General features: G+C 47.5%; 1 protein-coding gene across 3 annotated transcripts in view; it reads left to right on the forward strand.

Annotated features, from left to right (window-relative positions):
* Nucleotides 1–13043, forward strand: part of Ttc39c (tetratricopeptide repeat domain 39C) — a 95148-nt gene extending 82105 nt beyond the window's left edge. For all 3 annotated transcript variants that reach the window (XM_021150288.2, XM_029471969.1, XM_021150289.2), the window contains exons 8-14: nucleotides 735–842; nucleotides 3949–4058; nucleotides 5342–5465; nucleotides 7524–7621; nucleotides 9364–9468; nucleotides 10470–10508; nucleotides 11291–13043. In XM_021150288.2, coding sequence (XP_021005947.1) covers nucleotides 735–842; nucleotides 3949–4058; nucleotides 5342–5465; nucleotides 7524–7621; nucleotides 9364–9468; nucleotides 10470–10508; nucleotides 11291–11380 — 674 coding nt within the window. In that variant the 3' untranslated portion in view covers nucleotides 11381–13043. The remainder of the gene's footprint in view (nucleotides 1–734; nucleotides 843–3948; nucleotides 4059–5341; nucleotides 5466–7523; nucleotides 7622–9363; nucleotides 9469–10469; nucleotides 10509–11290) is intronic.
* The last annotated feature ends 752 nt before the right edge of the window (nucleotides 13044–13795 follow it).

The raw sequence follows: 13795 nt of genomic DNA on the forward strand, positions 1-13795 counted from the left end.
CCCTCCTGCCCCTCCTGCCCCTGCTGTCCCTCCTGCCCCTGCTGTCTCTCCTGCTCCTCCTGCCCCTCCTGTCCCTCCTGCCCCTGCTGTTCCTCCTGCCCCTCCTGCCCCTGCTGTCCCTCCTGCCCCTGCTGTCCCTCCTGCCCCTCCTGCCCCTGCTGTCCCTCCTGTCCCTCCTGCCCCTGCTGTTCCTCCTGCCCCTCCTGCCCCTCCTGTCCCTCCTGCCTCTCCTGTCTCTGCTGTCTCTTCTGTCCCTGCTATCTCTCCTGTCCCTTCTGTCTCTGCTTCACCTATAGTGCTCTTACAGGGTCAGGAAGTGAATTGGTTGTCTCTCTAGAAATCACATCTTCCTTTCATTGTTCTCCATGGGTTGTCTTTGAGTCAACACTGAAAGTATTTACAAGCACTTTCCTTCAAAAGTGCTTACCCCCTCAGAGCTGGTATACTGAGCTCAGTATCTTAGGGCAGACATACTGAGCTCACTACCTTATAGCTGGTGTACTGAGCTTCGTACAGTACACCTGCTCAGTACAGGGCAGGTGTACTGAGCTCACTACCTTAGGGCAAGTGTACTGAGCTCACCACCTTAGGGCAAGTGTACTAATCTCAGTACCTTAGGGCAGGCTTACTGAGCTCACTGCCCCACTGTGTTGGTCGGGCCCTGTGCTTTGGCTTTAGAGCGGTGTAGCAAGCTCGCAGTCCCGGGTAGCACACTGAATGTGCTCCTTTTGTAGGCTGGTGCAGCATGATTGAACTCAACTTCAAGGATGCATATGATTCCTTCGAGAGGCTGAAGAACGAGTCCCGGTGGTCCCAGTGCTACTACGCATATCTGACTGCAGGTGAGTGACTGACCTGTGTGTGGCCAGTCAGCCACACATCCTGGCAGGTGAGGACAGACGAGGAGGAAGCAGAGACCCCGCTTTTCAGTCCCTCCCCTCCTCAGTGTTGGATGCAGCTCATACTGTCAGGTGAGCAGAGCAGGTTCTTCCCCCTGATTAGAGAATTTAAAGGGGGAGATCTTGGGGAGACCCTGTCTCCCCATAGGATGCCTGGAAAGTCTGGATCCCTTCCTGGGGTTTTTCCTGTCATTAGTAAAAGGACTTAAGAATAGAGTCAGATGAAATTCGAGGATAATTATTTGAGGTGAAAAGAAATCCCATGGGTAGATAGCTGCAGTTCTGCTAGCTGCTCAGGAAGAGCGTGGAGGAGGGAAGAGAAAGGCCATGCTGCTTGAGAGATGTTGACACAAAGGGGGGCTCAGGCCACTTGTAGGAAGGGGAGCTTCAGACTACAATTAGGAGGCCAGAGGTGCCAGAGTTTAAAAAGCCTCTCTCCAGCATCTGACAGAGACTGACCCAGAAGGAGAAGTGAGTGCCCTTTTGAGTTGAGACCCTGCTGAGCCTTACCTCTTGGCGGCTAGTAGGGACTAGACAAGTGGGATTCTGGGAAAGAAAAGTACATTATCTCAAGGTGCTCTCACCTTCTGAGGGGTGGTCCCTCAGCCAAGGCCTTAACCTTTACCACTGGGGTAACTCGTAAGTGGGCATGTCTCCACCTACAGGCGAGTCCTATTCTTTGTTATAACCAAGTAAATGAGGCAGAAATGCCCAGAGGCCCAGCTGGATGCCATGACCAGCCACCACACACTCCATCCAGTCTGGGCCTGTTTGGTTCTTAGGGATGCTTCCTCATGAGGCTGTATTCACTCCCAGCAGTCTCTGCACTGCTCCCTCTCTTTCTTTCTCTTTGTAGTGTTTTTAATAATTTTCTTTTTGATTGATTTATTTTACATGGGTGAATGCTGTTTCTATGCATACCAGAAGAAGGAATCATATTCTCTTACAAGTGGTTGTGAGCCATCTGTGGTTGCTGGGAATTGAAATTGGGACCTGTGGAAGAGCATTAGCCAATACTCTTAACCTCTGAGGCATCACTCCAGGCCTCTGGTGTTCTTATTTATTAGAGTTTCCAGAATTGGCCGTGTCGTTTTCATGATGTGAAAGTCTTTAGTTTCTGCTGTGTTCAGAGAGTTAGCAGGATTTGCTACAACCCCATTTTGCCAAGTCATCTGAGAGCTCACCTTACCAGAGCTCCGGGTACCCCTGTGCTGCACAGCACTACACCAGAAACCATGTTGGGGGTGCAAGGGTCGGGTGGGGGGTGGGGATAGCTGCTTTTGCTTTTAAAAGCTCTTCGATGACATAGCTTGTGTTGGGCTGCCACCTGGTGGACAAAGCTGTTATCTGTCTCTGTGAGCCACAAAATGTCTCCAAGGTTTTGAGGACATTTATAGATTATAATTATAGATTATAATTACGATTATAGATTATAGAGGTGCAGAACTGAAGAGACAGAAAGGTGGAGTTGTGGTCCCCTGCCTTCAAGCGAGCTGTAAAGTTTTGCTCTGTGTAAGCAAATGTCAACAATGGTTTTCTTACCTAAACCTCAAGAGAAACATGAACACTTACTTGTCCTAGTGCTGGGAATCAAAGCCAGGAGCTCACTGTGTCTTCCCCTGAACTACATTCAGGGACCGCTGAGCACTGCAGATGTTCTCATGCATACCTGTTTCTTCCTTTGAACATTTGGCTTCAGTGGGACATGGTCTCCATTCAGTTCCATTCCCTTAATTCATCTAAGACAGGATCCGCATCAGCCAGGCTGTGTCCTGGGCATCTGAAATCACACTGGAGAGCAGTTAGTGTGCATGCCTCATGTCTGTGTGCTTATACAATCTCTGCAGGGCGTCCCTTTCTCATGTGTCCATGTGCGGTGCTTGTTATTTCTGATATGTGGGTTGGTATGTTATGTCTCACACTTAGACAGTTAGCCAGCATCTTGGATAAAAATAAGAGCTTCTTTCTGGTAGGTATTGGCATGCCCAACACTTAGAGAAGTAAGTGGTCCCCAACTGCATAGCCTGGAAGGATGGATATAAGGGAGCTAGTGGTTGGGAGGTGTTGCTGGTTCTTGCAGGCAGTGTGGGCAGCTGTTCTCTAGTGTCGTTTTTCTTGGGAATACAAGAAATGAGTGTGTGAGATCGCTGTATGGCAAAACACTTGCTTCCCAGATATTTGGAAATGTCTGAGCACACTAAGTGTAATTGTGTAGGGTCCTCATTTCTGTGTCTACAGGGCCGTTGGAGGGGCTGGTTGCAAGCACACGAGGAAAGGAGTGCTTGGTGAGGGAGGTGCCTTGCAGGGTTGTGTTTGAGTTAGCTGTGAAGGAAACTGAACTGACAGAACGGGACAGGTGTCCAGCACCTTGCCTCTGGTTCTCCTCTACCGTTCTCTAGTGATGGAACACACAACACCGACTCTGCTCTTCTCAGCAGTTCTCACTGTACCGCAGCGCTGCTTGGCTGCCACCACCACGCATCCCACAGCTTCCAGATGGTTCCCCATCAAAAGTCTAAACACTAACACTGCCTCCTCCAACACCCCTGCTCTGCATTCTGCTCCCAAGTTCAACTGCCCTGCAGCTCATATGAGCCCAAAGCCTGGTCAATACTGTGGCCTGTCCCAGCATCATCTTCATTCCTCAGGCTGAGTCAGCTCCACCCCTTCCGTGCATGGCCTGTGCCTGCCTGAGCTCGTTTCCCCGCTCATCCACCAGTGGACATTTAGATGGGTTTGAGAAGACCGTGTGCACACAGAAACCTGGGCCCTTGCTCTCAGCTTCCTGAGAATATCTGAAAACAGAATCGCTGGATCTTAGCCTCTGATTGCAGTGTTTCAGAAATGTTGAAATTATATGAGGATTATGTCACCAGAAAAGCATGTGACTTAGGGATGGTGTAACCAGAATATGCTAAGTTCTGTCTGGGCCCCTTTCTTAAGTACCAAGTCTCTCCCTGAGAGGGTGGGTCACAGGCGTGGGTCAGCTGAATGGTGCCATCTTTTGGACATAACTTGTTTGTAGAAATGCAATTCTGATGTCTTGCAGTTTGTCAGGGAGCCACTGGTGATGTGGATGGGGCACACCTTGTTTTTAAAGAAGTCCAGAAGCTGTTCAAAAGGAAGAACAACCAGATTGAACAGTTTTCTGTGAAAAAGGTATGTATGTCAGAGCTTATCAGCCATGCGCAAGGCATCTGATGGCCGGGAAGAACTAGCACCAACCCGCCACCCCCACCCCATAATCTCAGTGTCTCCCCGTGGCCTTGCTTCTGCTCTGAGGAGAATAGCTGCACCTGGCTACAGCAGGGTTGATTTTGGTTTTGAATGAGATATCCTGGACCCTGACAGCTACTGAGCCTGCCTAGAAGGAGGAAGTGTACTTTTGTCTGAAGTGCAGGTCACTTTAGAAGAAGTTGACAGGAGCCCTGAGAGGCAGATGGCCCTGCTTCCCATGATGATGACAATGTCACATTCTGATGTAATAAAGACCAAAAGTGGTGTTGCGTTTATCAGTGGAAATCTCAGGACTATGGGGGGGGGGGTATACCAGTTTTGTTGCCTATGTCTGACACTAAGTTACAGCCAAGTGACCCTGAGTGACCTCAGGTGACACTGAGTGACCTGAGTGATGGTCTCCCTTCTCATAGCTTTGTTTTTCCTTCATTTTTTGTTTTATAAATTTTCTTTTACTTTAAAAGGTTTTAAAAGTTCAATTAGCTTTTATTAGATTAAATTTATTCCAACATAAACTAGATGATAGAGGCTGCAGGGACAGGGTTCTCAGCACCTCTGTCAACCTGGCACAACGGCCTATAGTCTACCCAAGTGGATACATGCTCATTCTCCCCGTCCCCCCTCTCTTACACACACACACACACACACACAGAGAGAGAGAGAGAGAGAGAGAGAGAGAGAGAGAGAGAGAGAGAGAGAGAGAGAGGTAAAATCAAAAGTAAAATAAATCTTTAAAATAAATAGATTACAAAGCTGGGATTATGACTTGATACTGGGACATTTGCCCAGCATATGAAAGGCCCTGAGTTAGGTTCTCCTGTACCAAAAGATGGATAAATGCATAAGTAAGATTATATTATACTATAGAGTGCAGCTGAGAGCCCCAGGGCTCAAGACATGATGGAGATATGTGCTCTGAGTCAGCGGCCAGCTTGCGGAGCTTCATGGGTTCGAGCCAAGAGTGCATTGTTTTCAGCTGCGCATTCTCAGAACCCAGACACCCAAGACTTGGCTGAATAACAAATATGAGATACAACCATAAATATACTTAAAAAGTAAAGTTGCAGGCCGTTTGTAGTGTGGAGAGGCTTTGTAAGGGAGGGTTGTTCACATTGACCTTGCACTGTGACGTGTCCCCAAAGTGCAGCTTGTCATTTGGGTTTGCTTTGAAGATCAGGGCCTAATATTCTGGGAATCCCTTGCAGGCTGAGCGATTTCGGAAGCAAACCCCAACCAGAGCGCTGTGTGTGCTGGCCTCCATTGAAGTGCTGTACTTGTGGAAAGCCCTTCCCAACTGTTCCTTCCCCAACCTGCAGAGAATGAGTCAAGGTGAGCACGCTCATGCAGTCACACGGCCCGCCAGGGCGGCTTCCCCCAGTCCCGAGTGCCAGCTGCCTCGGAGAACACACGTCTCTCATGCTGTGGTAAACTGCGTGCCATTGAGTAGGGTGCATTGGCATAGGCTTCGAGAACAGGCTGAGCTACACGAGACCCACCGACTTGCTAGACTGGCACCATTTTCCTGCTTTTGTCTTTTGAGAGGGGTCTCGTGTAGCTCAGCCTGTTCTTGTGAGCAGTCAGTAGTATTTCCATGCCTGTCTTATAGTGAGGAAGCAGGCTCATCAGAAGTGACTTGTTTCCTGACCCTAGGAGCACCATGGGTCTGAGAAACAGATGGCACTATGTATCTTCCATGCAGCCACGACTGTCTGGGAGTTTGCAAAGGCTTACATTACACAGTTGCAAGTACAGCAACAAGAGAAAAGCTGGGCATGAACCTATAACCCATCTCCTAAGATCACAGAATTAAGGCCAGTTCTCGCTATACAGAGACCCTGGAGAGATTTACAGTAGGCAAGCCCCAGAAATCGATGGTAACTACTACAGCAAGTTCTTGAGATTTCATGCAGCCACACCTGACCAAATATGAGATAAGACTTTATTGTAGGTGCGCTCTCTCTCTCTCTCTCTCTCTCTCTCTCTCTCTCTCTCTCTCTCTCTCTCTCTCATGTTTGTACACATGTGTGCATATGTGCTTAGAGGCTAGGAGATGCCCTTGGCTGTTACACCTGTCTTCATCCCCAGGTGCTGGGATTTCCAGCACCTGCCACCATGTCTTGCCTCTTTAATGTGGGTTCTGGGGGTCAAACATTGTCAAACAGAGTCAAAGGGGCTCTTGCCCTTTAACTAAATGACCTCTCTTCCCAAGACAACTTTTGTTTATTTCTTTAAAACAAACAATCAACCATCTCTACTCTGAATGGCCAGATGTGGTGTTTGAAGTCTTCCTCAGTGACTGGCGCAGCACAGTATGTAGCCACAACCAGAGTGTCTGTTGCAAGGCTTTGGAGCTGGTATAATGTAGGCTTTTATATTAATAGAATCTTTGAGAAGAATTAGTCACAAAGTCTAGAACACTGCTGTATACACACACGTGTGTGTGCGCGTGCACACACACACACCCTCTGACCCCCTCACACACTGTGATGCAGTTGTTGGCAGAGATGAAGTATACAGCACAGGCATCAAAGCCTCAGTGCGGGGAGCGGGGAGCGCGGGGCGCAGGGCGTGGGGCATGGGCTCTCCCTGCATATCCTGGTGTTTGAGCAAGTGTCTAATGGCACAGGCTCTCACATAGTACCTTACAGAGGAGTTCCTTCACAACCCTAAGCATCCCTCCCCACCTCCCTTGTCCTTCTCTCTTGAACTCTGGTAACTACTGACGCTTCCCTGTCTGCACGAGGTTGGAAGTCTGTGCTCTGTCAGATTAGCTTCCTTCTCTAGTGCAAGGTGGAGCCTGGGGTTCTTTAAGGGTTGACAGTTTTGCTGAGGAGACAGCTCAGTCGCAGGAGTGCTCCCTGTGCAGGCATGAGGGTGGACTTTCACTTCAGTAGTGGTGCTTGCTCGCTCTCTGCAGTGCTGGGGACTCTGAGACCCAGAAAACAAGGAGAGCAGTGTCTGCAGAATGATGCTGAAGATTCATCTCTGGCCTCCACATACGTACACCTGCACACATGTGCACCCGCACACACGTGCTCCCGCACACACATGTACCCACACACACGTGCTCCCATACACACATGCACCCACACACACGTGCTCCCATACACATGTGCACCCACACACACGTGCTCCCACACACACTTGCTCCCGCACACACGTGCACCTGCACACACGTGCTCCTATACACACACACACAGAAACACACAGAGAAAGGTTGGTACTTTTTGCCTTTCTTTGATTAAGGAGAGTCACTAGCAGATGAGCAAGGTCAGCTTTGGATTTGGGGGGCAGAAGTATGAACTGAACAGAGATACTGCTGCTGACCTTGGTGACACCGGGTTCTAAGTGGGTGTCATCTTTCCTTTCACGCCCCTTCTCTTAAAGCTTGCCATGAAGTGGACGATTCATCTGTCGTTGGATTAAAGCACTTGCTCCTTGGTGCCATACACAAATGTCTAGGAAACTCACAAGATGCTGTTCAGGTAAGCTCGCTGCCATGGCTATATGGTGAGACCAACTGGGTCCTGGCACCTGAGCTTGTGGACGAGGAGAAGAGGGAGGGGCAGTAGGAGGAGAAGCTAGTTGCTAGTGTGACTCCGGAGCCTTAGAAGGCTCCTTTCTGTGAGGACTGCTCTTTATCAAGGACTGCGGAGTCTGCTAGAGAGAGGAGGAAATGAGCTGTTTGTGGGAGCAGTGAGCCCTCACCATCAGGGAGGGAAGTGTGGGGTGATGGACGCGTTAGGGTAGTTTGTATTTGCTGAGTTCACTTTCTTCTCTATGACAACGGATGGAGGAGAGGCTGAAAGTTGTTGCTTTGGGCCTTCAAGTTAGGGAGCCATCCCACCTTGTGAGAGAGCATCATTTTTTGTCTGGCTCCGTTTCAGATGATGAGGGGAAGACATGGCAGAGTTCCCTCAGGAAGCAGAGAATAAACTAGGAACAGGATATTCCCTCGACCGACCATAAGCCCCAGCCACTGACTTCCTGTGAGCAGCTTCACCTCCTCAAGTCCCACTGGGCTGTGAATTCATCAGCTGATGGGTCCAGCCACAGAGCATCCTGATGGCCCAGGTCCTCCTCACTAGTGCCGAGCTGGGACCAGGCCTTCAGCAATGAGCCCTTGAGGCTAATTTTATAAACAAGCAGCCAGTGTGTGTGGAAGAGAGCATCAGGTTTTCCCACTACAGTGGAGGGCAGATTTTTTTTTTTTTTGGTTGCTTTCTTTGATTTTGTTTTTGTTTGTTTTTTGTTTTGTTGTTGTTTTTAACTAAGGTTTTGTTCACTGTTGTTTTGCTGCTAGGCATTGAAGTCAGGGCGTGGCTGATGTTAGGTATGCTTTTACCACTGAGCTACAGACCTCCAGGCCAGCTAGTTACAACAACAACAACAACAACAACAACAACAAAACCCAGCTACCAAAAACCCTAAAATAGGTCATTTACATTACCTACCTTTTGAAATAGTTTCATGTTATGATATAGAGGACTTGGGTCTTTAAATCATAGACTATTAATAATACTCATATTGAATTTGAAATTAATCTTTGAATGTGAATTATCTTAGTTGTTACATGACTCTAAGTAGCTATTGTAGATTACATACTTGGGTAGTGGGAAGATGCATGTTAAGAGGTGGACTTTGGCCTGTGTAATGTTTGCATCTTAAAATGATTTCTACTTCTCTAGCAGATAGTTTCCTCAGGCCAATAGATGTTGGCATGTTGGAACAAGTTAGGTTGCCAGCACATTTGTTTTTAGGGGAATCTCCCCAGCAGCTGTGTAAGGCTTCTAAGCTGCAGATGAGAATGCAGAGACAGGCAGGAATTTACACGGTTTACAGGCAGGGGTGTAACTGGGAACAGTCACATTGAAAGAATTAAGTCACTCTCAGATGGGTATCAGGTTTTCTCTTGCCTGTGGGTCCTAGTTCATTTGTATTTAGATGACATGACACAGAAATAAACTTATCTATCGTGGGGAGGATCCTTGGGAACTGATGGGAGGAAGTGAAAGGGCTGGGGCCTGGGGGAATGTGTTCAAAGTACACCCTGTACTTGCATGGCCATGGCCTTGTGAACCCAGCACAAGGAAACAAGTGGGAAGGAATAAAGAATAAGGAATAAAATAGAGTTGATCTAGAAAAAGAACAATCCTCCCGAGGGCTGTGGTGAGCCTCATACCAAGTCAGAGATGAACTCTTCTAAGTAACGTTCCGTGACTCTCAGTTCTTCCAGCGAGCTGCTAGAGATGAGCTATGTCGTCAGAGTAACTCGTACGTCCAGCCATATGCCTGCTATGAGCTTGGCTGTCTCCTACTGGACAGCGCAGAGGTAAGAGTCCGGCTTGTGGGTCGGCAGTCTTCAGCAGTGGCGTGTACGCAGGGCAGCACCAAACACCTTTAACCTAAACAGAGTCTCTTGGTCCTTTTGCTTGTCTCCTGGGTGATTCCAGGATGCTGACACCTCTTTTTAAAGAGGCAACAGTGGCCACATTGAAATCTTAATTGCAGATGCTCCTTTCCATACAAAGCTTCCTTTGTGGGGAAAACTTGTCTTTTCAGAACAGGGAGCTGGGGTGTGATGATGTGCCTGTGCTGCCGTGGATTTTAATGTGAGCCACCGGCAAGTTACCAGAGCCAGACCTACTTCCTAGTCTACCCATGGGATAAAACAAGCGTAGCTTGCTGATTTAATGGGAAGCGTAGTGAAGATGTGGTTCCTTTAAAATTATTACAACACCGCACTTGTAATTTACTAGCTCCTGTATATCTTTATGGTGCTGGGGGCTGGCAGGTAGTGGACAACTTGCCTCCCAAATGGGAGGACTGGAGTTGGAATCCCTAGATTCATGCAAACACCAGATGTGGCAGCACATGTCTACAACTGCGGTGCCAAGAGAGGGGAGGCAGAGGCCAGAGGCTCCAAGTCAAAGGCCACCGAGAGAAACTGTCTCAAACAATGGTCGGACAGACACCTGAGGACACCCCAGGGTATCCTCTGACCCCTACATGCTGTACAAAGAATCCCCTCAAATGCACACACACACACACACACACACACACACACACACACACACACACGTGTACACAGAGATGTGTAAATTAGCACAATGGGCAGGGAATTTTTTTTTAGTTATAATCAGGTTTCATTAGTGCCTGAAAATGGCTCAAATTCTCTAAGAAAGAAATGTAGCCATCACACATTTGGATTGGAACTTGAAGCTTTACGTTACCTATCGTAAGGGAATGTTTATTCCTCGGGGAGTGTGTCTTCCACTGATAGACATACAGACTTTGCTAGTAAGACACAGTGTGTTGTTCTTATGTTCACAGACTGTGGGAAGAGGCAGAACTCTACTCCTTCAGGCAAAGGTAAAACCCCCAACCCGCTGCCTTCTCATGACTGCCCTCACCCTACTCGCTGTACACTGGGGCGAATTCGGGAACATTTGCAGGTGTTGTTCCATATGTTTATAATTCTGGAGAGGCAGGGGCCCAGCAAGTTAGTGAATACAAGGTTTAGAAATGGCATCTCCAGGATGTGCACCGCACGCATGCCTGGTACCCTCAAAGGCCAGAAGAAAGTGTCAGGTGCCCGGAACTGTAGTGAAGGATGGCGGTAAGGTGCTTTATGGGTGCTGGGAACTGTAGTGAAGGATGGCGGTAAGGTGCTTTATGGGTGCNGGGAACTGTAGTGAAGGATGGCGGTAAGGTGCTTTATGGGTGCCGGGAACTGTAGTGAAGGATGGCGGTAAGGTGCTTTATAGGTGCTGGGAGTCAAACCTAGGTCGTCTGGAAGAGAAACCAATGTTTCTAACTGCTGAGCCGTCTCTCCAGCCCCTCCTATGGTTTTAAAGAATTTTCCAACAGTAGCTTGCTTTGAGCTCAATTTAAGACTAGTATTTCAAGAATAACATGAGGGACTTTTTTCCAAAGAGAATTTGTAATCTTACCTTATCCTCGTATGAGGTGGGATTACAGTTTTTAAACACCCTGCCTAAGTGTTGGGGAGGAAGAATATCAACTGGATGTGAAGCCCCTATAGGAGGTAGGGAATTAGTCTATGGGTATAAGATGTAGTGTGTGTGACCCTGTGGTACCCTGGGGACAAGTTTAGCTAACAGTCTCCAATCATCTTTATCTGGTCCTTTCAGGAGGATTTTTCTGGCTACGACTTTGAAAACAGATTGCACGTCCGCATCCACGCTGCTCTGGCCTCCCTAAGGGAACTTGTTCCTCAGTGATAAACTCCCAGTGGCCCCTCCGCCCCTCCACCCAGAGTCAGCACTATGAAAGCTGAGGAGAAAACTCTCTTGAAGATCAGCTTTTCTTCTGGAGACCACCTGGGCCAGGGATGGGTTTCCTGGTGTCACTGACATACTAAAGATCCCTCTTTTAAACGTGTAGCTAAGGAGTAATAAAGATGTCCATAACGAGAGCAATGACCGACCTGGGAGAGGGTTAAGTGACCTTGTTCAAACTATTTAGTTTTGTGATTTATTATTTTTAAATAAAATCAAACTAAATATTCACCCTGTGACCTTGCAGGAGCGCCTACATTAAGCATAGATCAGAGTGGGCTCAGTGAAAGCTGTACCCAAAAACTTAGAAACAGCACCACAAACAGCATGCCTTCTGTGGTTAGATAAAAATTAAAGCGGTTTCTAGTGTTCTCCTTTATACTGGAAATACTCCTATAGCGATTATGGCACAAACCTTCTAGGCTGGATGGGGTGGCACATGCCTTTAGTCCTAGCACACAGGAGGCAGAGGCAAGCAGTATTTCTGAATAAAAATTCTTATCCTTCTTTTGTGTACAGTGAGACTCAGGTACAGCAATGGCAGCTGACATTCTCCAGTTGCTCGCATTTCATGGGGCAGTGACTAGAATGCAAACCTCAGGACCATGAACCGAATACTATTTTTATATAAAACATGTAGATAGCCCGAAACTCCATGCTTAGTGTATAGAGATCAAATGCTATGCAGCTTAAGTTTCGTCATCAACAGTATTTATCCCCAGGGGCCACATGAGCATAGGGCCCATCCATGTCCCTGTCCCCAGTACCCACATAAAAACAAAAAGTAGCTCGGCATGCCCCCTCAGATGCAGTCCTAGCGCTTGGCACACAGAGGCAGGAGGATCCCTTGAGCTCCTCCTAACCCTGGGTCCACTGGCAAGCTAGTCTTGCTGAACAGTGAGCTGCAGACTTAGTGTGAGACCTGACCCTGACCTCTACATACACTCCTACACACATTCATGCCTAGATTGCAAAAGCTCTCAAAATGGAGCCGACCAAACAGGAGCAGAGAAGATAAGTCCACAAGCATGTCCCTGCTGCCAGTCCTAGCCACGCAGCACCTATATTTTAGGAGTCCTGCTGTGAAAATTACCAGCAGATCAGCTTTTAACAACCCTTTAACACAGCAGTTCTCAACCTGTGGGTCACAACCCCTTTAGGGTTGGGTTGAGTGACCCTTTCACAAGGGGCACATAAAAGACGTCCTGCATATCAGATATTTATATTACGATTCATTACAGAGCAAAATTACAGTTATGAAGTAGCAACGGAATAATTTTTTGTTTGGGGGTCAGTGTAACATGAACTGTATTAAAGGGTGGCAGCTTAAGGGAGGCTGAGAGCCACTGCACTAGCAGGCATCTCACGGAGGCTGTAGTTCCAGAGTGTGGTTTGTGCCTGATACTTTTTGATGCTGAAGTATCTGCAGGGCTGTGTGTTGCTGGAGTTTCACCATTCCCTCTCATGTCAGGTCGCTGACTATTAAAGGGAATCCACTGTTGCGGTTTATCCCTTCATTGCTGGGATTTCCTGGTGGTTGGATGGTCTTTGTGCTCAGTACTACACAGCTGTGGATTTGAATAAACACCTCAGTCACTTTTAAGAATCCTTGCCATGATTTGGCTGTCATCTTTAGGTTTCTACATTTTCACTGAAAGTTCATTTAGAGTGAAATTCGTTTGCGTATCCTACTGTCTGAACCAGAAGCTTGTGTGGTGTCAGCGTTTTAATAATTAGGAAGTGAAACAAGAACAAATCAGCTAGAATATTGTCACACTTTATCTTTAATTTGCTATGAGAGGATGGGGTGTCCTGCTTTGGGGTTGAAGGGTGGGATATCCTTCTTAGTGCTGGAGTCCTTTGACAGGGGGCCTGGGTTCTGCACGCCCTACACATTTTAATCTTGTTTTAGGAAAGTGGTATCCTTTGATTGAAGTTCTTCCTCACTAACACTGTCTGCACCATCATTACCTGGCCCGTAGCCCTGTGCCAGCCATTTTCCATTAGACTGTTGCTGAAGTATTCACACTGACTTCTGATGTGGATTGTGTATGGAGTTAAGATATAAGTAAGACACACAAGATGTCAACCCTGCGTTCTGTAGCTGAGTACATCTGAGCTCAGGGTGGCTCTGAAAAATACTCTCGTAACTAGAGAGAAAACTATCCTCAAGGTTAACCTGTGGCTGCTACCACCATATTCTCTTCTTGCTTGTCAGGATCACAGAACCCTCTGAGTCATGAAGGTTTTGCTTTAGTTGGTCTTGTTTGAATTTTTAGTTCAAAACGTTTTAAAGCCATATTCAAAGGTTGCATAAACTCTCATACTTTCAAATTAAATTATTTATGGATTACTTTA

Source organism: Mus caroli, chromosome 18 (genome assembly GCF_900094665.2).
Source record: "Mus caroli chromosome 18, CAROLI_EIJ_v1.1, whole genome shotgun sequence".
Lineage (NCBI taxonomy): Eukaryota > Metazoa > Chordata > Mammalia > Rodentia > Muridae > Mus > Mus caroli.